This window comes from Lynx rufus, unplaced genomic scaffold, assembly GCF_022079265.1.
Source record: "Lynx rufus isolate CCGP_SWC_20201006 ecotype Redwood Valley unplaced genomic scaffold, mLynRuf1.p SCAF_10, whole genome shotgun sequence".
NCBI lineage: Eukaryota > Metazoa > Chordata > Mammalia > Carnivora > Felidae > Lynx > Lynx rufus.
Window position 1 is genome coordinate 71,059,667 of NW_025814824.1, and position 25,096 is coordinate 71,084,762.

Genomic DNA, 25,096 nt, shown 5'->3' on the forward strand with positions numbered 1-25,096 from the left:
GTCTACCACAGGACCAAATGAGCTCCTTCCACCAGTAAAGCCCACCAAAAGCAAATGAGTTCCTTCCACCAGTAAAGCCAGTTCCTTCCACCAGTAAAATTTGCTTCCACCAAAGCAAATGAGTTCCTTCCACCAGTAAAACCAGTTCCTAGTAACTCCCCTGATTTGGCAGCTTCCAGGCAAGGTATCAGGACTCAAAGTAAGATTTAAGGACATAGTATGTAAGGTCTGAGGAGACTCACGTTCTTCACAGAGGCGCCCCATCCAGCCATCTGGACAGGAACAGGCATTTGGGCGTTGGCAGATACCTCCATTCTGACATGGGAATCGACAGACAGCTGGAAAAGAAGCAGGATGGGTCACAGATCTAGGGAATTATAGAAGAGTGTCTGTCAGAAGATAGGATTCCTTATTTATATTTCCTTGAGTCAAGTTTTACAGAAGAGAAACAAAACCGAATCTCAAGATTCAGCGAGGGGTTAATGTGAGGGTTTTGAGAAAAAGGCATACACAAGCTTGGGTAGTTCTGGGAATATGGCTTCCAAAATTTAATAACCTGGGGGTTCAGAGCAGAAGGGGACAAGGTGGTTTAGACCAAAGATAATCTCTTTTGGTCTGCCCCAGGGGAAATGCCTCTTCTAGAAGATGTGGAAATGCCCTTCCGAAGGTGCCCTTTGATGGCCAATAGCTCTTTGGTGCTGCCTCTGTCACTCAGTGTCTTAAAATAAACAAGTGAAGACACAAACAAGCAAGCAAAGCAAACACACAACTCTCATTTGCCTTCTGGTTTTGAGGGAAACTTGGGCTATTCTTTGAGGATGTCACCTCCTCAGCTGCCCTCTCACGAGGAAGAGGTTGTACCTTCTCTTACATCTCGCCTGTAAGTGATCTCATTTCTCACTGCTGCTGTCAGACAATCTCCTCCGAGCTCTTGCAATTGCCCTTGCCTCTTTTGAGGCCATTCATTCATGGATTTCCTCAATTCTCCCAACCCCACAGGTCATTAAAGACTTTGGCCTTTTCACCCCAAATCCAAATCCAACCATTGTTCACGCGGCTGTGTGAACAACCCATTCAACAATTAGATTATTCTTTTAGTTCCTGGGTTAATGTTTGTCATGTTCACTAGCATAGCTCCTGACTTTCAGTAGAATGGAACAATCACTATGATTTGTAAAACAAAACAAAACAAAACAAAACAAAACAAATCTGTTTTACTAGAAAAGTATAAGTTTTAGGACATACCAGGATGCCTCATTGTCTACTTCTTTCAATTTTGCAGAATTTTAAGCACAGAACCTTCTTCCCCCAAGGAAGATTTTATTGAGTGCACATACACAATTCATCCTTGGGTTTGCCAATTCAGTGCACCAAATGAAGAGACAGCCGTGCTCACATGAACTCAGAGTGCTTGTCACCAGCCCCCAGCGTGGCCAGGGAGACCTGGGGCTCCGCTTCCCTGGGGCTGACTGGTACCTCTTCCCTCTGAATCTGCCCACTGGGCGGGCTATCCCGTCCCCAGCGGGGCTAGGGGTCTGCCCAGGATGCGAGTGTGGAACTGGAATCTGCTGAAACATCTGAGCATCCGAGAGGTGTCCTCGTGGCTCAGACATGACACAGCTCCCCCTAGCAGCTGGAGAACACGCCAAGAGAGCACAAGCACTTCCCTGAGGAGCCATGATTGACTCAGGAAGGGGCAGTGTGCTGGGCCAGAGTTTTGTGTGAAAGCTTTTAAAACTCAAACCCAGAATGTTAAGGAAAATGACACAAACGTCAAGGGAAATGTATTTATTTTTAAAATTTTTTTCTTAATGTTATTTTTGAGAGAGAAAGAGGGAGACAGAGTGCGAGTGGGGTAGGGGCAGAGAGGGAGGGAGACACAGAATCCAAAACAGCTCCGGGCTCTGAGCTGTCAGCACAGAGCCTGACGCGGGGCTCGAACCCACAAACCGTGATATCATGACCTGAGCTGAAGTCAGACGCTCAACCAACTGAGCCACACAGGGGCCCCAAGAGAAAATTTAAAGCCAAGGAAAAAGAACAGAGCAGGCATCCTAGCTGTTGGCCTCCCCAGACTTCCATATACATTTCTCTACAGTTTCAATGAGAAATAACCATTCAAATATTTCCTTACCTCTGCAAACAGGAGGTGATGTCCAGGTTCCATTCTCCAGGCAAACACTCCTTAGGGGACCTTCCAACATGTATCCACTGTAGCAGGAGTAGGTGATCATGTCCCCATACTGATAACGCACGCCTCGAGTGATGGCATTTTCTACAAAAGTTGGTGGACCGCAAGATATTTCTACAGGAAAACAAAAGCACAATTGAGCCTGTGCTACTAACCCAGCCAGCGGATGAGAGAGAACACAGTCTCATCTCAAAGACTGAATTCATTTCAAGAGCAAAGATCAAATAGCACCAGAGAGGTGGCTTCCAAGAGAACTTCAATGCAGGATGTTTATCAAATTACAAGAGGAGAAGCATGGGGACTATTTGTAGTCTATTGTGTTAGAGTAAAGATCATTAATTGCAGTATTGCAGATTCCATCAAGGCTGTTTTATTAGTGCCTAGAGTAGCAACTGACATGCAGTGGGCTCTTGATAACAAATTTGAAAAATGAGTAAATGGATGAATATTGTCTCTAGCCTCTAGAGACTCAATGTACACACTTTGATGAGGTTTACAACATTCAAGGTTTCACATCAGTTTTCTTCTTTTCAAGACTGTAAAGCAGTGACTTGTCACTTATGAAACGTGTGAGAATGAATGATAATTTTAAAAGTGATGCATACTGTATATTTTTAATTTTTATTATTTTAAGAGAGAGAGAGAGAGAGAGAGAGAGAGAGAGAATCCCAAGCAAGCCCCACGTTTGGTGAGCAGCCTGATGCGGGGCTCGATCTCACGACTCTGGGATCATGACCTGGGCCAAAATCAAGAGTTGGACGTTCAACTGACTGAGCCGCTCAGGCACCCCTGTACTGTATGTAAATTTCAATAAAAAATCTTGTAACTAATTTTGCTTTAAGAAGCGTTGAGATAACTAGAGTCGTTCTGGGGAGGCTCACAAGACAAGGGTTGAATTAGAGTTGGTGCTCCAATCGATATCCAGTTTGTAGAAGTCTAACTTTTTGGATGACTCTCCCTGAATTGGCTTCTAAAAGGTGACTGTGGACATAATACCATTAAGAACTTGTCGGTGGAAATCAACAATGTGTACGATTTTTCTAAATTTTCTTTTCTCTCTAAGGTGGTTACAGACATTAATTAAACGAATCGGATATCAAATATGTATTAATGTAAATACTTAAATCAAATATTTATTGGAAACTGGAAAAGAAATTGATGAAGAAAATGCTGCCCCTTTACTCAGAGTAGTGGGAAGAAGATGGGCAATTTAAGAGACAGCTGTCATAGAGGCTTGGAGACTATTCTATGGGAAAATCAAGGTGAACGTCACTAATTATGCCTAGGACTGTCAAGATACAAATCGCAGTGAGAGTAGCATTTGGACTAGGCTACAAAGCTTGAGTGGAGGCTATGAAGCTTCCAGGTTGGGGTGAATAGCATGTAGAAAGATCATGGCTGGTTCACCGAAGTGATCAAAGCATGGATTTCAAACCACCTATATGGGAATCACCTTGGGTTCACATTAAAAGTGCAAATTTTAGGGGGGCGCCTGGGTGGCTCGGTCAGTTAAGCATCTGACTCTGGCTCAGCTCACAATCTTGCAGTCCGTGAGTTCAAGCCCCGCGTCGGGCTCTGGGCTGATGGCTCAGAGCCTGGAGCCTGCTTCGGATTCTGTGTCTCCCTCTCTCTCTGCCCCTCCCCTGCTCGTGCTCCGTCTCTCTGTCTCTCTCAAAAATAAATAAACATTACCATTTTTTTTAAAGTGCAAATTCTGGGAGTTTCTAGCTTATGAGTCTGCATCTTACTACCCTTGGTGATTCCTAGACACACTGAATTTGAGTCGCTGACTCGTAAAGACAGATATCAGGATGAGGTGACAAAAAAATGAGGGAAGTTGTTGCTCATGTCTCTCAGGGAAGATACTTTCTTCTAAGCCAGAGGCTTTGCTTTAATAGAAAATACAGAAGAGGGATTGAGGATAACAAACAATGGTAGAAACTGTCTCCTTCTCTCCAAGGCAACCCCTGATCCTCTCAAGAATATTGAGGAATAATTAAGCATGCACCAGAGTGCATGTCTCTCCTTGCTTTTTCTTCCAGTGCTCGGAGTGGTATTTGTCAGGGAGCCAAGACCGATGTGAGGATATGCGTGCAGAAATCAGGCCACTTGGCCTGCTTTAGTCCAGGCTGGTGGTCAAGGCTTATACACACGTAATGCTTCCTATTTCACTTGGAGTAGATTTTATAAGACTAAAAGCATAGTATATGTTCCCTGGAGTCAAATCAAAATTCTTTTTTTTTTTTTAATCTTTTAAATGTGTATTTATTTTTGAGAGAGAGACGGAGTGTGAGTGAGGGAGGGGCAGAGAGAGAGAGAGAGGGAGACACAGAATCTGAAGCAGGTTCCAGGCTCCAGGCGGTCAGCCCAGAGCCCAGTGCGGGGCTCAAACTCAGGAACTGTGAGTTCATGACCTGAGCCAAAGTTGGACACTTGACCGACGGAGCCACCCAGGTGCCCTAAAATCAAAATTCTAATGCTGTAGTAGGCTGCTAGTTGAAACTCCAGGCACTTGGGCCATTGGTGCATCTCCTCCTACCAGGGGACACTGCTAAAATACACCAGTTCATTTACTCTTCAAAGCAAACTTACAAGATAACTATTATTGGTGTCACTAACACAGGAGAGCCCGAAGGTTCGGAGAAGTTAGGGCACTGGAATAAGTTCTGACTTAGAAAGTTTTGAGGATAGAATTCAAACCCAGGTCTTCTCTGACTCTACAGTCCCCATGGCCTTCGCACTTCACAACTGGGGTGCAAGTGTTCTAAAGATAGACGCTATTGTAGGCATGATATAGTTGTTGACTATATAGCCCAGTGTCTTGCATCTGGTTAGACTCGATGAGAATTTGTTCACTGACTGCTGCAGAGGGAGTAGCTTGGAGTACAAGGGAGCCGGAGGGCAGAACGTTGGGCAGGGGAGATGTTTTCAGTGCAGGAAGTGTATGTGAAGAGATGTCAAGAGTTATCACAAGGCAATAAGAGATGCCGCCAGATGACGTGTGATGTATCACATGGTGCTAGCCAGGAGGGTCTCAAATCGTTTGGTTCCAGGACCCACAGCAACACCTGGGGGCTTGTTCAAAAGGCAGATTCTTGGGCCTCGCTGAATCAGACATTCTAGGGTGGGGTCCAGAAACCTGTTTTAAACAAGCCCTCTAGGTGGTTCAAGTTTGAGAACCAATGTGGAATCATTTTCGTATTGTAAAGCATCCACAGCCTATAGTCTGGGGACTCTCAGAATATGGGGAAAATATGTATTTTATTTATTTACTTATTTACTTATTTTTAGGTAGGCTTCATGGCCAGCATGGAACCCAACATGAGGCCTCAACTTACAGTCCTGAGATCAAGACCTGAGCCAAGATCAAGAGTCAGACACTTAACCGACTGAGCCACCCAGGCGTGCCTTATTTTATTTTTTTTAAGTAATCTCCATGCGCGGTGTGGGGCTTGACGTTAGGACCCTGAGATCAGGAGCTGCATGCTCTACCCGCTGAGCCAGACAGGTACCTCAGAAAAAAATACGTATTTTAGATTTAATATTTTGCTCATTCCTAGAAGAGCATGTTTTGAAAATCTCTTCAGTGAATTCTGGTCAGGTAGGTTTTAGCCTACTTCTGGGAAGATTTTTCCCTTTTTATGTTTGGAATGCAAAGATCTTTTTTTTTTTTTTTAATTTTAAAAATTGTCAACACAGAAGCCGATAACCACGATAAGACAGAGACCTAAATATCTACATTTAAGTTACTTGATTGAAAATAATCTCACAAGGATGAGAAAACATTCTGCACTCATGAGATGAAATGGCTTCCATCTCCATTTACTTACTTTCACATTTGGCACTTGTCAGTGTCCACGTCTCGTCGGGGTTACAGGTAATGACGCCCCGGCCTTGGAGCAGGAAGCCTTCCCTACACTTGATGGACACGTTCTGATCAACGTAAAACTCCTTTTCAGAAAGCAGAGCATTCTCAGGAATCACAAAAGGAACAGGGCATGGATTTGCTGTTAAACAGAAAAAACAATGCTTACTGATATTCTCTTTTCTGATTTCTTCAAATGCAGAGTGGGGTGAGCCCTGTAGGAGCTGGGTTCACAGTTATGATAATGAGGCTTAAAAATATGGAACTTCAAACATTAAGAAAAAAACAAAAAAACCTCGGTTTGGGGGCAGGTGGGTGGCTCAGTCTGTAAGCACCTGACTTTAGATTTTGGCTCAGGTTGTGATCTCAGGGTTGTGAGACTGAGCCCCACGTCGGGCTCCATGCTGAGCAGGGAGCCTGCTTAAGATTCTCTTTCTCTGTCCCTCTCTCTCTCTGCCCCCGCTCTCTAAAATAAAAAAAGGAGGGTGCCTGGGTGGCTCGGGTGGCTCATGTCTTGATCTCACAGTTTGTGAGTTCGAGCCCCACGTGGGACTCTGGTGGCAGCGTGGAGTCTGCTTGGGATTCTCTCTCCCTCTCTCTCTGCCCTTCCCTGCTCGCAGTTCTCCCCGCACCCCCTCAAAATAAATGAATAAATATTTTTAAAAGTAGTGTTAAAAAAATAAAACAAAAAATATTTGTTTTGTATCCACATGACATTATTTTTAAGGATAAGATCAGTTAAGGTCTGAAAACCCCAAGTTAGTCAACCACTCACACATTGCCCCAAAATTCTAAGATGGGAAATTAAATAGTTGTTTGAAATGATGGCTCAACACTAGGGAAACAAGAGGTGTGCTAGAAATCACGGAGTGCATCAACATTCCCCCCTTTTTTTCATTTATATATATGAAGAAAAAAATATTAAAAATGCAGAGTAAATGCTTCTCGTTGTCACTTTACTCTCTTTAACTGAACATCCTACAGAAGGACGACCCAGAGAATTGGCAGACATTTCTAAGTAAGCTGATATTAACTTTAGACTTAAACTACCATGAACAGGATATTAGAACTTCAATTGTAGTGTTTTCAAGGCTTATTTCTAAGAGTGGATTCATTTTGTAGGTCTGAAGGAAAAACAGCAATGATGATAGCACAAAGACTTCTCACTGCAAGTGTGTGACACACATATTAACATATATTTCAGCAGTTTTGGTTTTCCTGATTTTCAGTGCGCACAAGAGGTGTTTGTGAGTGAGGAAGGCATCAGCTGAGTCTTGAAGGCTCAGTTACTGCATTATAACACTTGAAACAATAACCAGAACTCCCTCAGTTCAGATCTTACATGTGAATATTGTTTTCATTCTAATGCTTCTAAATTATCTTCATTCATTATATATATGTATATACTTTATTATATTAAAATTAGACATTAATATATTCTTTCTTCACCCTTTTCACAGCCCCAGTCAGATTCATTACACACTTGCGTGAAAATTTTTTCATTAACTTGCATTTTTTATCAGTGCCTTGGACTACCTGTAATCATCCAAGGAATCTGACGAAAGCCAATTCTTAGGATATTTCAGATAATATAAGTAGGTTTTAAAAATAGCCCACAGTATTTGGTTTGGATATACACTGATTGCTTTCTCTGGGTCAGTCTCACTCAGTGGAGTTTCCTCTGTTTCAGACACTGGGGAAATTAATCATGAAACTGAATCTGATTAAAACCTCTCTTAGAGTCAACACACACGTTTGCAGAAAGGAACTGGGTGGCTCCAAGCTCCGTTTTCAGTGCAGTATGCCTCAGGTGCCCCTTCAAGGCTGTACCCTCTGTTACAGGAATATGCCACACTGGGTCCAGCAGCAGTGTTTTCGACTTTGGCTTTCCCGTTCAGAAACCCAAGAGGAGCTTCACACCTGGTCTCTGGAAAGAAAAATAAAAGCCTCATATTACATGCTTCTTCCAACCCTCTTTCCTTCTTCTGCTACAGTTGCTAAAGGTACTCAGTGCATCGTATAAAATATTATAGCCTGCTCATATGTGAGATACAAGGATACGTTTTGAAGGAAGAAAAAACCCCAGCGTGTCTAAGTTTTGGATTCATACATGCAGGTGATTCAAGACTGGCATTTTGCCTATTGACTCTAGCTGTCTTTATGTCTATTGCTACCTTTTGTCATTACTAGTGCTGGGGGTATAAATGAGCAAGCCCTGTCTCAGACCAAACGAATCAGTATCTCTGTGTTGTGGCCGAACTTCTGGTATTAAAAGCACCCCAAATGATTTCTAATGGTCACTCAGGGCTGAGAGCCAATGGATTAGACACTAACTGACTTCTCTGGGCCTCTTCCAGCCCGGTGAGTATTCCGTATACTGAGACCACGGATCTTAACTTTGGCTGTACCTTGGAATTACCTGGGAGCTTTAAAAACATATTGATGTGGGGTTCTACCCCCAGAGATTCTGACCTGATTGATCTGGGCAATGGATTTTTCAAAGCTCCCTTAGGGCGTCCCACTGTGCTGAAGGCTAAAAGTAACGCAGTGCTTTCAAACTAATGCGCACAGGAATCACCTAGGGATTTTGTTAAAATGCAAATTTTGGTTCAACAGGGTTGGGGTAGGGCCTGAGAACTTGCATTTCTTTTTCTTTTTTTAAAATATTTTTGATGTTTATTTTTGAGAGAGAGAGAGAGACAGAGCATGAGTGGGGGAGGAGCAGAGAGAGAGGGAGACACAGAAACCGAAGCAGGCTCCAGGCTCTGAGCTGTCAGCACGGAGCCCGACGCGGGGCTCGAACCCACAAACCGTGAGATCGTGACCTGAGCCGAAGCCGGACGCTCAACCGACTGAGCCACCCAGGCGCCCCGAGAACTTGCATTTCTAACAAGATTCAGCTGCTATTGATGCTGCTGGTCTGTGGGCCACACTTTGAGAATCATATTGATGTGAACAGGCTTCCCTGAAAACTGATAATACAGATATCAATATATTTAACAATTCCATAATTATATAAGAATCTTTCAAATCAGGTTGCTCAGTATGAGCACTTTTCCCCCACAGAAATATCTGTATTTTTTATATGCCTCAGAAAAAAGGTGTATAATAAAATATGTAAAATACCAATAGTTTTTTTTTATCCATGAGTGGTAGAATTCAAACTATCATTTTCTTTTTGCTTATTTGTGTTTTTTAACTTTCTGCCAAGAACTTGTGTCACGTATTTAGTAATTTAGAAAGAAAAAACCCCACAGATAATAATAGGATTCATACAGAACTTATTACTATCTTGCATTTCAGAGAGAGCAACTGTACAAACCATTGTCATTGCAGTTTGATTTATACCCGCTGCAGAACTAAAACAATTCCCTCACCAATGCCATGGTGGGTTCCTATGCCAGATCTCCATGTTTCCTTTTCTTTCCTCTCTCCCATTCCCTGCAAATATGTTCCTACATTTTATTTTAATCATGAACAGCTGAGATTAAAAAAAAATGCTATTATCAGGAATCCCCAATGATGCCTTTCTGTGACTTGAGATATCACTCAATATCTTTAAAAAATATTTTTCTGGGGCAGCTGGGTGGCTCAGTCAGTTAAAAGTCTGACTTCACTCAGGTCATGATCTCACGGTTCATGAGTTCAAGCCCTGCACTGGGCTCTCTGCTGTCAGTGCAGAGCCTGCTTCAGATCCTCTGTCCTCCCTCTCTCTCTGCACGCCCCCCACTCGTGCACTCTCTCTCTCTCAAGACATATAAGTAAACTTAAAAAAAAAATATTTTTCTGTATAATATATACAAGTTTTGGAGAACTAAAAATAGTCATATATTCTCCACTGAGTTTCAACCACACAATATTCCTTTAAGAATGTAAGATTCCTGTGTATATAAAATCAAATCATTACTCTACCCCAGAAGACACGTGGAAACAACCTTGAGTCCTAGCGGCAGCTTTGACACTAACTTAATTTATGATACTGGGTAGGTCACTTCACTTCTCCTAGTCCCCATTTACTTATTTAGTGAGATAAATAAATCTATCTGATCTTGGACTTAATCCAATCTAGTCCAGTTGAATCATCTAAGAAGCTGCTTGACTAGAATCTAAGAAGCCAATTCTAATTTGAAAATTTGATGATTCCCCATGATTATTAAGAAAAAAAGTTTAGGGGCGCCTGGGTGGCGCAGTCGGTTAAGCGTCCGACTTCAGCCAGGTCACGATCTCGCGGTCCGTGAGTTTGAGCCCCGCGTCGGGCTCTGGGCTGATGGCTCGGAGCCTGGAGCCTGTTTCCGATTCTGTGTCTCCCTCTCTCTCTGCCCCTCCCCCGTTCATGCTCTGTCTCTCTCTGTCCCAAAAATAAATAAAAACGTTGAAAAAAAAAAAAAAAGAAAAAAGTTTAAAGCCTGCCACTTTGATAGGCTTGTAACTACTTGTATCTAAATACAGTTGACACTTGAACAACATGGGGGTTAGGGGCGCCAACACCCCATGCGGTCAAAAATCCATGTATAACTTTTGAATCCCCAGAAACTTAAGAAACCAGTAGTCTACTGTTGACCGGAAGCCTTGCTGATGACATAAACAGTTGATTAACAAATATTTTGAATGTTTTATGTATGATATGCTGTATTCTCACAATCAAGTAAGCTAGAGAAAAATGTTACGAAGAAAGTCCTAAGGATGAGAAAATACATTTACAGTACCAGACTACATTTAAGCTAGAGAAAAATGTTACGAAGAAAGTCCTAAGGATGAGAAAATACATTTACAGTACCAGACTACATTTATTGAAAAAAAAAAAAAACCCACATATAAGTAGACATGCATGGTTCAAACCTGGGTTGGTTAGGAGGTCAACTGTACATTGTCTCCAGCAGAGGGATCATATGGGCCATGTGTTGGGAATGAACTCATGTGAATGAACTCATGTCTTGCTCAATAAACTTGCATGTTCTCATAAGATGAGTTAATGCAAAATTCCACACACACACAAAAAGTGACAGATGTGATGACAACATCACTTTAAAAAACTGTCAGTTTTGGCTAGTACTGTCACCAAAAAACAATAGCGCTAAGCCTTCTAATTATAATCATTTGGGGGAAAAGCCCACAAAAAGAATGCAAATAAATCCAATAATGAACTAATTTCGAAACAAAATGTTTGCTATTCCCAATTTGGTAATTTTGTGCTCTATTCCAATTTAATCATTAGTTTCTACTATTATTTTTGACCCTTTTATTGGCTTGGGGACCTTGAGCAAAAAGCCCATTAAAGATTCTCCGACAGTTTACGGAGATGATTAAAAAAAATTTTTTTTATTAAAAAACTGATTTATAAAGAAAATGTGGCCACGTTGTTATCATGTGTCATATGATATCGTATCTTTTTTTTTTTTTTAGGACTGCTCAGTGTCATTTGACTTACTTTTGCACATTGCTACCTCTCCACTCCACATTGTGTTCTTCTGACAAACACGTTCCTTGTTCCCCTGTGAATTGATGAGAAAAAGGTCATTGACAAGATTATACTCAGTAATGGAAAGATAATAAGGGAACACAAAGTAATCTTGGCCATGAACTTGAATCTTCCAGCACTGGAATGCTAAATAAATTGATTAAATAAATATAGATTTTAAGGGCTAGGTTTAAGACTTTCAAAAATGCTTTCATCAAATTACTTCAAACTTCATACCCTGGCTGAGCAGTGTAATTAACGTACAGATTTTATTTCACTTTCTACTGACCTGACAATTGATTATTACCAATAGCAAAGGTCGATCAAAAACATGTTTGAAATGTCAAAGAGGTATATTTGCTTAGTAAGTTTTAAAAATATTTTGAATTGAATTTATTTTTCAGTACCTGAGAGGTATGGCCAAGAATGTGAATTGGCATTGTTACACCTTATAGTTTTGAACATAAAACAAGTTAAGATATCTTATGGGTATGAAGATTGAATTTTTGGCAATGTAACTTAACCATTAAAGATAAATTTATCCTGGGGCACCTGGGTGGCTCAGTAAGGTCAGCATCTGACTTCAGCTCAGGTCATGATCTCACAGTTCACGGGTTCGAGCCCCGCATCGGGCTGTGTGCTGATAGCTCAGAGCCTGGAGCCTGCTTCAGATTCTGTTATCTCCCTCTCTCTCTCTGCCCCTCCCCCACTCACGCTCAGTCTCTGTCTCTCAAAATAAATAAACGTTAAAAAAATTGAAAAAAAAAGAAAAAAAAGAAAAATTTATCCTACTAAGGGCCCAAGCATTGAAAATTTTATTTGGGGTAAAAATCTTTCTAAAATGTATTTCCCTGCCTTCTTAAATAAAGTAAAATGATGGGGCGCCTGGGTGGCTCAGTCGGTTGAGCGTCCGACTTCAGCTCAGTTCATGATCTCACAGTTTGTGAGTTTGAGTCCATGATCTCGCAGTTTGTGAGTTCTGCAGTGACAGCTCTGAGCCTGGAGCCTGCTTCGGATTCGGTGTCTCCTCCTCTCTCTGCCTCTCCCCTGCTCATGCTCTTTCTCTATCTCTCAATAATAAATAAAAATGTTAAAAAAAAATAAAGGATAATTTAAAAAAATGAATATAATTTACTTGAAAAATTTTATGATTATTATTCTGAATATATTTTTGCATATTTTTCAATATCCCATAGCCCTTGATGGCTATATAGGCAGTTGGTCCTCTACAGTTATTATAGGCATATATGGACTAAGATTACTATTCTTTGACTTCTGGATATAATTTTTATGAGTCTTTGTTTCTTCCCTCTTTGTTGGTTATCTTTTACTGTAATCATCAGTGTTCCTAATGATAACGCTTCTCCATGCTTTAAATTCCTTAGCTACTATGGAAAAATAAGATAAATAAAATTTTGTAATATATGTTTAAAAAGATTAGGTTCTAAGTAAAGTTTTAGGGACCTTAAGTCTAAGTCAGTATATGCACATGGATTTTGTCACCTGTTTCTTCATTGCTCAGAGCCCTTTGGATATCATATTGTCTTGAAGCTGTGTTCTACATTAGCAAGAAGTCTGAAAATGAGCTATTGCCTCTATTTTGGTTTGATCTGAATGATGCCTTTCATCCTTATTCTTTATCAAAGATATTTTCTTTGAGCTATCAGTTTATTGATAAATCTTTACCTATAAAGATTCCATTGACTTTGGTGGAAGGTTACTGTCCTGACTTTCCAAGAAAATAATTGAATCAATGAAGAAAATGTTTCTTTTGATATACAGTCATTATTTTTTTTTCTTATTGAAAAAAGTTATGTGTGTTGATTATAGAAATTTTGGAAAATACAAATGAAAAATGGGTTTTTTCAGGATTCTCCATCCAGAGACAAACACTGTTAACATTTGCCATGCTTTTTCTACATTTATATACTTATGTATGCACAGGAAAATGTGCTATTTTAGTTTGTGAGTTTTTATTAATTTTGAGGAAGTGTATGACAAGCCATTAAAGCCAGTTCCCTATTTAGGTACTTCCAGAGTGGACTACAGTAAAGTAGTTAATTTCAGTTAATAGTTGAGCATTTTCCCCACTATTTTTCCCTTCTCTTTCATCTAACAATTTGAATAATAAATATTCTGTTTTGACTATGCCAATTTTTAATTCCAACAGAAACTCAAATAAATCTATTTTCTGTAATTATTGATGTAAAAAAAATCAAATGCTATCTTTGGGCTCCCTCCACAGTTACACTGCGAATTTCATCATACTTTTCCTTTTGACTTTTTTTCTCTCTGTCCCTTTACATCTCTTGTTTTTGATGAATCAAGCTGGAGTTTTAGATCCAGATTAACATCCAGTTACTATTTTTGACATAATGTTTTTGCATGATCAACCATTAGGTTAGATACTTACAATGTTTTAGAATCATCACAACTATATTGTTCACTAGTGATTTTATAAAATGACTAGCCCATTTTTGAGTTCTTTATTTTGATTTATTCCTCAATTTCCTGTAGTAATTTTATTTCAAGAAGATTGCACGTGTGGTAAAATTTCTGAGACTTAGGTGGCTTAAGAAAGTTGTTTATTGTACATATAAACAGTAACTTACTTACAAAGCGGAAGAATTTAACATGACTGACATTGATTGTCCAAATTGCTTTGCCTGATTTGGGTAACAATACAAATAGTAGTAGGGATCACAGTAATTGCCCTATACTGAACTGGAACCATGCATAAAAGGCAGTGCTTGCCACTTTTTAAATCTTCAGCCCTTGCAGTAACCTTGCAAAGGTCGCTATCAAATTTCTAGTGTAGACAAAACAGAGATGAAACAGCGGCAGAGAGGTTTGATTTGTTCTCTTAATACTTCTCGCCCAGTGAGAGACAGAGCTTGTAACAGAGGTCTGCTGGGACCATGTTGCTCTTCTTAACCACTTTCCAGCCACTGACCCTTGCCATCTGGAGTGCTTGTTAAAAATGCAAACCCGTACGTCTTATTTTTAGAGGGTCGCAGCCTAGGAACATACACTCCTTTTTTGAACTTCTCAGATGATTCACGAGCAACGGGTTCATAGACCGCACTTTGAGAAACATGGAGTGATGTCTCAGAGTGGTTCTCTGTCCTGGTCCTGGCCATACGTTGGAATCACCTGGGAAACTTTTAAAAAGCTGCTGCTGCCCCGGACCCAACCGACAGAGGTACTGAATTAATTAGCCAGGGGTGACAGTAGGTATTGGTACCTTTTAAAATCTTGTCTCATGGAAAAACTCAAACACATGAAAAATGTAACAGTAGAAAGAAGAGTAACAAACTCCCACATAACCATCACCCACCTTACACAATTGATTCAAAGCCAAACTTGTTTCCTCTAAGCCCCACTCCCTTCCTAAAAACTCACATTATTCTACAGCAAATCACAGATATCAAATCATTTAACAGTAATTATTTCAGTATGAATCTCTAAAAGATGAGGGTTCTTAGAACTATAACCACAATAACCAATAACATTACCACAGCTTAAAAATGACAATTCCTTAATATTAATCTAATCCTGTTAGCAGTCAAATTTCCAATTGTTGCATAAATTTTGTAACTGATTATTTTGTAGTTCACTTGAATCGGGACCAAAATAAGTCTACCTGGTTTATGTACCTTTTTAAATCTATAGGTTCCTTCTATTTCTCCCTTATACTGCCAACTTATTTGTTTTAGCAACTGGAAAACTGGGTCCTTTGTTCTGTAGCCATTTCTACAGACAGAATTTTGCTGATTGTTCCATGGTGGTATCACATAGCATGTCCTTCTGTCTTTGGTGTTGGTTGTCGGGATTTAGAGATTTTATAAGATTCAAATTCAAAAAAAATTTTTTTTGGCGAGACTTTTTCATATGGTGTGTTTTTCCATCCAGAGGCACATAACATCTGTTTGCTTCTATTTTTTCTAACACCAGTAGCCATGATGATGACCTACATCCATTAGTTCCTAAGAACTGCAAACTCTGAGATTTAAATCCTATTATTTATTGACTGAAATACTTCTATAAAGGGAAGCTTTCCTCATCTACTACTGGTTTTCTAGTCATCCAGCTAGCCTGGAAAAGACGATTCTTCTTTTATTGTCTGTTTTCAAAATAATGAATTTGTTCATAAGCATCTTCTAATATTGGTTACCAACTAATTTTCTTTAGTGTCATTATGAGTCTACTATTATTCATGACATATTTGATGTGTTTCAGTCCATTAAGTTATTACCTAATTGAAGCCCAAATGGTCTTATGTTGGCCTGTGGGAGCCTCATTCAGTTGACCCTCAAGGCTTTTTGACACGTAGGCTTTGATAAATTCCCTGCTATCTCACAGGACAAGTTTTCTTAGCTAATCTTTTATATTTCATGTACCAGACCTGGCATTGGTTATTTCTGATAGTAACTGGACATTAACAATTTTTAAAAGTTTCTAAGATAAGGGGAGCCTGAGTGGCTCAGTTGGTTGAGCATCTGACTCTTGATTTCAGCTCAGGTCACGATCTCGCAGTTCATGAGATAGAGCTCCAGGTCAGGCTGTGTGCTGACAATGTGGAGCCTGCTTGGGATTCTCTCTCTCCCTCTCTCTCACACCCTCCCCCACTTGTATGCATGCTCTCTCTCTCTCAAAATAAATAAATACACATTAAAAAATTTTCTAAAACAAGTTTCTAAGATGTTTCTAACATGTAGCCTAGAATGAGAACTATGGCTATAGCACTTCTTCTCCTCAATTTTATAGTTAACACTAAGGTATTTCCAAAAATTTTTAAGGTAAATTACCTACCTCCTCAAATTTAATGACCCATCAAGTTGTTAAATATTAAATTTCAATTATTAAGTTTAAATTTTATACCACTTTACTTCTTAAGAAAATGCAAGATTAGTACTCTAACATGAAGAAATAAATTTCAAAAACAGAAAAACTCTCCAATTGCAATCAACCATTACATTATCCTCCTTCTTTTCTTTTTTTTTTAAATCTTTTAAGAAAATGAAATAAGATCCATATATGTCTAGTTCAGGTTTTAATGGGCCTATGTTATGACAATTCTGATTGCATGCTCAAAAAATAATAGAACATACTATACAAATTTAACAAATCACTGGCAATGAATACTTCTGTAAAACCCCTATTTAAATACCATTACAACAATAAAAACAGGAAAGAAGTTTCCTGAAAAACCAGACGATGGCATTATGAAATATAAACAAGTCTCTTAAATTTCAAGTTTGATGATATAATCAATCTTCAGCAAAACTGACTCGCGAGAGGAGGGGAGGATGGCAATGGAGGAGGACCCTAGACTTGCCTCATCCTGCACATACAACTAAATAACTATCAAATCATACTAAATGCCACCCCCCCACCCCCAAATCAACTTGAACACTAGCAGAACAGCATCCACAACTTAAGGTAGAGAAGAGGTCACATGGAAGAAGGTAGGAAGTGAAGAAATACAGTTTGAGAGAGAAACAGATTGTGGTCATTGCAGTGGGAAGAAAGCTGCAGTCACAGAGAAGGGTGAGAGGCAGAATAGCATAGAGGGGAGTGCATGGGGAAAACAAATTCCCAGAGCAATTGGCTTGGAAATCAAGAGAGCCTGAATTTCATGAGTTCTGGCAACCAGCAGGGCTTCAAGCCTGGAGTTTTGTTTTTTTTTTTTAATTTTTTTTTTAACACTTATTTATTTTTGAGACAGAGAGAGACAGAGCATGAACAGGGGAGGAGCAGAGAGAGAGGGAGACACAGAATCCGAAACAGGCTCCAGGCTCTGAGCTGTCAGCACAGAGCCCGACGCGGGGCTCGAACTCACGGACCGGGAGATCATGACCTGAGCCGAAGTCGGACGCTCAACTGACCAAGCCACCCAGGCGCCCCAAGCCTGGAGTTTTAAAGATCAGTATGCTTGTCTGGAAGAGCTCGGAAGACGTTGGGGCTGCTCTTAGAGAGAAGGCAGGCAAACATCCTCGGACATACAGTGTGGACACAGTGATCTGAAGAATGCCTGGGGCATACAGTGGGAAGGTTAGTTGCTTATCTCGGAGCATGTCCTAGAGAGGTAGTGCTCACAGCAGACCCATCTGGGAACAAAGGAACTAGCAGGTGCCATTTCCCTCCCCTCCCCTCAGCATAAGCCCAGAGCTACCTGCAGGAACCAGCACAGTGCTGACACTCACTACCTCACTTGCTTACACCAAACCATGCCATCCCATACTCCAGAAGAACCCTGCTTCCCAGTCATGCTTGCCTCAGTCCCAGTGTAGCAGACCTCTCCCTCAGAGGAACAGTCTAAACCCCTGCCAACACCTCATCTCTCAATCTGGGAGTTTTGGAAGACCTTACTTCTGGTGGTCGTGGTGGTGACAGATCTCATTTCACAAACAGACCAGAACACAGCTAGTTAAAATGTGCCACATTCAGGTCAGGGACAAACACTACTCACAATAAGCAAAGAGAACCTCTGCAGACCACTGGCCTGAAGTATAACGAAGCCGGGACACAAAATCAGAGCACATGCAGCACACATTGGAGTTACTCTCAGAAGCACCAGGCCCTGGGGGAAAAGGGACACTACAGTGCAGGGTACTACAGACCTCTTCTTCATAAAGCCATTACCCTCAAGAACAAGAGATGTAGCTGACTTTCCTAACACAGAGAAACTGGCACAGAGAGTTAGACAAAATGAGAAGACAGAGGAATCTGTCCAAATGAAAGAAAGGACAAGGCCACAGCCAAAGGTCTAAGAAAGACAGATATAAGTAACATACCTGATGGAATGTTTAGCAATGATCATAAGGATACTCACTGGACTTGAGAAAAGAGTAGAGGACATCAGTGACATTAACAGAGACAAGGAATAACATAGCAGACAAAGGGCTCAAAAACCAAAATGAGCAACATGCTTAATGGAATGAACAGCAGGCTGGAAGAAGCAAGGAAATGAATTAATGACATAGAACAGAGTAATGAAAAGTAATCAAGCTGTAAAAAAGAGGAAAAAAAAGAATTATGAAAAATGAGGACAGACTTAAGGAACTCAGTGACTCCATGTATTATTGGAGTCTCAGGAGAAGACAGAGAAAAGGCAGTAAAGAATTTATTTGAAGAAATAATATCTGAGAACTTTCCTAATCAGGGGACAGAAACAGATATTCAGATCCAGGAGGCACAGAGAACCCCCAACAAAATCAACAAAAGCAGATCCACGCTAAGACATATTATAACTAAAATGGCAGAATATAGTGATAAAGAAAAATATTAAAAGCACCAAGGCAAAAGAAGACAGTTACGTACAAAGGAAATCCCATAAGGCTATCAGTGAATTTTTCAGCAGAAACTTTCCAAGCCAGAAAGGAGAGGCATGATATATTCAAAGTGCAGAATGAGAAAAAGTCTACAGCCAAGAATATTCTATCCAGCAAGGCTCATTCAGAATAGAAGCAGAGATAAAGAGTTTCCTGGAAAAACAAAAATTAATGGAGTTTGTGACCACTAAACTGGCCTTGCAAGAAATATTAAAGGGGACTCTTTGGGTGGAAAGGAAAGACCAAAAATGACAAGTATGAAGGTAAGAAACACAAAGCAATAAAAATGAGTATTTCTGTAAAAGTCAGTCAAGGAACTCACACAATAAAAAAGATATAAAATATGACACCATATAACTAAAACGTGGGGAGAAGAGGAGTAAAGAATGGGTTCAAACTTGAATGACCATCAACTTAATATAGAGTACTATATGCAGAAGATGTTATATACAAACCTAATGGTAACCTCAAATTAAAAACCACTAATAATTATGCGAAGAATGAAGAGAAAGAAATCCAAATGTCTTACTAAAGAAAATCAGTAAAACATGAAAGAGAGAATGATAAGAAAGGATCAGAGAAAATCTTCAGAAACAACCACAAAACAAGTAATAAAATGGCAATAAATATATATGTCAATAATTACTTTGAATGTAAATGAAATAAATGCTCCAATCAAAAGACATAGGGTGACAGAATGGATAAAAAAAAAAAAACCATCTATATATGTTGCCTACAAGAAACTCATTTTAGGCCTAAAGACACCTATGAACTGAAAGTGAGGGGACGGGAGAAACAACTATCACATACCTGGGTGTTAAAAGTAAGCCAGAGATGCAATACTTACATAAGACAAAACAGACTAAAACAAAGACTGTAATGAGAGACAAAGAAAGACACTGTATAATAATAAAGGGGAAAATCTAACAAGAAGATATAACAATTGTAAATAATTATGCCTCCAACATGAAGCACCCAAACACATAAAATAGTTAATTACAAACATAAAGGATCTAATTTACAGTAATACAATAATAGTAGGGGACTTCAACACTCCACTTCAATCAATGGACAGATCATCAAAACAAAAAGTCAACAAGGAAACAATGGCTTTGAATGACACACTGGAACACATGGATTTAACGGAAATATTCAGAACATTCAATCCTAAAATAGCAGATTAGGCATTCTTTTCAAGCACACATGGGACATTTTCCAGATCACATATTAAGTCACAAAACAAGCCTCAACAAATTCAAAAAGATATAAGTCATACCATGCATCTTCTCTGATCACAATACCATAAAAACAGAAATCAACCACAAGAAAAAAATCTAGAAAAAACACAAATACATGCAGGTTAAATAAAATGCTTTAAACAATGAATGGGTCAACCTGGAAATAAAAGGAGAAATAAAAAATATAACGAAACAAATGAAAATGAAAACACATCAGCTCAAAACCTCTGGATGCATCAAAAATGCTTACAAAGAGGGAAGTTTATAGCAGTGTAGGCCACCTCCAGAACCAAGATAATCTCACATAAACAACCTAATCTTACACCTAAAGGAGTTAGAAAAATAACAACAAGCAAAACCTGAAACCAGCAGAAGGAAGTAAATGATAAAGATAAGAGCAGAAATAAATGATATAGACAATGAAAAAAATAGAACAGATACATGAAACCAGGAGCTGGTTCTGTGAAAAAAAATCAATGAAATCCACCTAGCTAGACTTATCAAAAAGAAAAGAAAAAGGCCTCAGAGACATAAAATCACCAATGAGAGAGGAGAAATAACAAACAACACCTCAGAAATACAAATATTTTTAAGAGAATATTATGAAAATCTATATGCCAAAAAATTGGACAACCTGGAAGAAATGGAAAAATTCCTAGAAACATAGAAACTACCAAAACTGAAATAGGAAGAAATAGAAAACTTGAACAGACTGATAGCTACCAAAGTCCAGGACCAGATGGCTTCACAAGTGAATTCTAGCAAACATTTAAAGAAGAGTTAATACCCATACCTTCTCAAAATATTCCAAAAAACAGACGAGGAAGGAAAACTTCCAAATTCATTCTGAGGCCAGCATTACCCTGATACCAAAACCAGATAAAGACATCACAAAAAAAGAGAACTATAGGCCAGTATCTCTGATGAACACAGATGCAAGTATTCTCAACAAAGTACTAGCAAATCAAATCCAACAATATGTTAAAAAATTATTCACCACGATCAATTGGGATTTATTTCTTGGTTGCAAGGATGGTTCAATATTCACAAATCAATCAACATGATACATCGTATCAGTAAGAGAAAGGATAAGAACCATACAATCTTTTCAATAGATACAGAGAAAGCATTTGACAAAGTCCAACATCCATTCACGATAAAAAAAAAACAAACCCTCAACAAAGAAGGTTTAGAGGGAGCATACCTCAACATAATAAAAGCCATATATGAAAAACCCACAGCTAACATCATCCTCAATGGGGAAAACATGAGAGCTTTTCCCCTAAGGTCAGGAAAAAGACAAGGATGTCCACTCTTACCACTTTTATTCAACATAGTACTGGAAGTCCTAGCTACAGCAATCAGACAAAAAGAAGAAATAAAAGGCATCCAAACTGGTAAGGAAGAAGTCAAACTTTCACTGTTTGAAGAAGACATGATACTCTATATAGAAAACCCAAGACTCCACCAAAAAACAGAAAGAGAAATTCAGAAAACAATCCCATTTATAACTGCACCCAAAATAATAAGATACTTAGAATAAAACTAACCAAAGAGGTGAAAGACCTGTACTCTGAAAACTATAAAACACTGATGAAAGAAATTGAAGATGACAGAAAGAAATGGAAAAACATCCCATGCTCGTGGATTGGAAGAAATAATATCGTTAAAATGTCTATAATACCCAAAGCAATCTACACCTTTAATGAAATCCCCATCAAAATACCAACAGCATTTTTCACATAACTAGAACAAATAATCCTAACATTTGTATGGAACCATAAAAGACCCTGAATCGCCAAAGCAATCTTGAAAAAAAAAAGGCAAAGCTGGAGACATCACAATTCCAGACTTAAGGTACATAACAAAACTGTAATCATCAAAACAGTATGGTACTGGCACACAAAAAAAGACACACAGATCAATGAAACAGAACAAAATGCAGAAATAAACCCACAATTTATGGTCAACTACTCTTTGATAAGGCAGGAAAGAATATCCAATGGAAAAAAGGCAGTCTCTTCCACAAATGGTGTTGGAAAAACTGGATGGCAACATGCCAAAAAATGAAATTAGACCACTTTCTTGCACCATACACAAAAATACATTTAAAATGGATTAAAGGGGCGCCTGGGTGGCGCAGTCGGTTAGGCGTCCGACTTCAGCCAGGTCACGATCTCACGGTCCATGAGTTCGAGCCCCGCGTCAGGCTCTGGGCTGATGGCTCAGAGCCTGGAGCCTGTTTCCGATTCTGTGTCTCCCTCTCTCTCTGCCCCTCCCCCGTTCATGCTGTGTCTCTCTCTGTCCCAAAAATAAATAAACGTTGAAAAAAAATTAAAAAAAAAATAAAATGGATTAAAGATCTAAATGTGAGACTTGAACCATAAATTCCTAGAGGAAAACATAAGCAGTAGTCTCTATGATATCAGTCATAGCAACATTTTTCTAGATAGGTCTCCTCAGGCAAGAGAAACAAAAGCAAAAATAAACTATTGGGACTACATCAAAATAAAAATCTTCTACAGGGGTGCCTGGCTGGCTCAGTTGGTGGAGCATGCAACTCTTGATCTTGGGGTTGTGAGTTCAAGCCCCACATTGTATGTAGAGATTACTTAAAGATAATAAATCTTAAAAAAAGAAAAGCTTCTGCATAGTGAAGGAAATAATCAACAAAACTAAAGGGCAACCTATGGAATGGGAGAAGATGTTTGCAAATGACATATTCGATATAGGGTTAGTATCCAAAATATATAAAGTACTTATATAACTCAACACATCCAAAACAAATAACCCAATTAAAAATGGGCAGAAGACATGAACAGACATTTCTCCACAGAAGACATACAAATGGCCAACAGATACATGAAAAAATGCTTAACATCCCTCATCATCAGGGAAATGCAAATCAAAACTATGATGAGATATCACCTCACACCTGTCAGAATGGCTAAAATAAAAAACACAAGAAACAACAGGTATTGGTGAGTTTGTGGAATGGAATGGAATGGAATGGAATATTAGCCATAAAAAGGCTGAAATCTTGCCATTTGCAATGACATGGATGGATCTAGGGAGTATAATGCTAAGCGAAATAAGTCAGTCAGAGAAAGACAAATATCATATGATTTCACTCATATGTGGAATTTAAGAAACAAAAACAAATGAACAAAGGGGGATAAAAAGAGAGAGACAAAGCAAGAAACAGACACTTAACGATAGAGAACAAACTGATGGTGACCAGGAGGGAGGTAGGTGGGGGGAACAGGTGAAATAGGTGATGAGGATTAGGAGTGCACTTGTCATGATGATCACTGGGTGATTAAAATAAAAACTTTTAAAAAAAATGCAGCTTTCCCACCAAGGTAAATAGGAAGATAGAGATGCTGCTGATGGGGTTTTAATATTACAAACCAGGAGTGGTCTTGAGACTAACTTGGTATTCAGCTAGAACTGCTCTGAGGATTTTCAGGCCACACCTGCCAGGTGGCAACCTAGCATCTCCACCAAGAACTCTCCAAAGTATTTAAACCCATTGCTTGAGGAAATCCTAGTTTGCCTACGTCAGTCCCTATGGTTACTTCCCCACAGTGACAGATGGACTGGCCTGTTACACAGTAGGATTAACAAGAGGCCAAAACACAAGTTTAAATGGCCAACTAAAGTAACAATAAAAGTCTTGTGGCTGGTATACTAGTTTCCTCTTCCTTTTCATGGCTCTGATTCTTTTGTAATTTGAGACTTACTTTGTTTTTTTTTAATTATAAGTCATTTAAAAAAATTAAAAAAAATGTTTTTAACGTTTATTTTTGAGAGAGAGAGTGTGAGCGGAGGAGGGGCAGAGAGAGAGGGAGACACAGAATCCAAAGCAGCCTCTAGGCTCTGGGCTGTCAGCACAGGCCTGACGTGGGGCTTGAACTCACAGACCGTGAGATCATGACCTGAGGTGAAGTCGGACGCTTAACCGACTGAGCCACTCAGGCTCCGCCCCCCAACTTTTTTTTTTTAATGTTTATTTATTTTTGAGAGAGAGAAAGAGAGACAGAGTGCAAGCAGGGGAGGGGCAGAGAGAGAGAGGGAGTCACAGAATCTGAAGCAGGCTCCTGGTTCTGGGCTGTCAGCACAGGGTCCAACGTGGGACTTGAACCTGTGGACTGGGAGATCAGGACCTGAGCCGAAGCTGGACGCTTAAAGGAGCCACCCAGGCTCCCCAATTATAAGTCACTTCAAATATTTCTTGGAAAGTGTTAGGATGTAAGGTAACAAAGTATAAAAAAATCTTTTAGGACCAGAACCAGTGAAACAAATTGGTATTGTACTAAAAATGTTCCCAGAATACTCAAAAAACAAATTGATTCTAGTTAAACAATTAGTTCACTTACCTCTAATTCATAGCCAGGTTCACACTGATAAATAACTGTGCTTTCAAAAGTAAATTTACTGCCAAACACGAACCCATGTTCTGGACTTTCAGGTTTCCCGCAAGAAACTGGACTGCAGGATTCATCAGAAAACGGTGGCTCCCAGGTGCCATCAAGCTAAATGACAAATGACAGATTAGAAGTTACACTTAAGAGTTAATACATATGAATGAAGTTTGCAAATATTGGCAGAGCAGAATAATCCCTAAAATGATGATCCTAGAATTTGGTTCTACTTCTGATACGTATAGTCTGTGGCCTTAAAAAACACACATTAGTTATTAGATGCCCTTGTTAGTTATCACTGAATAATTTTAGACATTTCTCAAACACATAAAACAAGCATTTTCTTCCTAATAGAAACCATTAAAATATCAAGAACGCCAAGAAGTGTGTTTTCATTATGATGCATGAGGACTGGATGGTTGATACAAATATTCCAGGGCATCCTTATATCCTGATACCAATCTATCCTCACTTTTCACTTTATTTCCCACTGCCATGGTCAGAGTTAACATTTTTCAACCTTCTATTTAAGTGAAGTGAGGCATACACAGACGTTTCCCTTAAAGACTGTTATTCTCTTGCTAAT

The 25,096-nt window shown here is 39.4% G+C and overlaps 1 protein-coding gene across 1 annotated transcript in view; it reads right to left on the reverse strand.

Annotated features, from left to right (window-relative positions):
• The window catches only part of SVEP1 (sushi, von Willebrand factor type A, EGF and pentraxin domain containing 1), a 198,515-nt gene that overhangs the window by 11,689 nt on the left and 161,730 nt on the right, over positions 1-25,096 (reverse strand). The window contains exons 40-45 of the mRNA XM_047099519.1: positions 24,466-24,621; positions 11,485-11,548; positions 7,810-7,983; positions 6,022-6,198; positions 2,135-2,305; positions 243-338 (exon numbers count right to left, since the gene is read on the reverse strand). Coding sequence (XP_046955475.1) covers positions 243-338; positions 2,135-2,305; positions 6,022-6,198; positions 7,810-7,983; positions 11,485-11,548; positions 24,466-24,621 — 838 coding nt within the window. The remainder of the gene's footprint in view (positions 1-242; positions 339-2,134; positions 2,306-6,021; positions 6,199-7,809; positions 7,984-11,484; positions 11,549-24,465; positions 24,622-25,096) is intronic.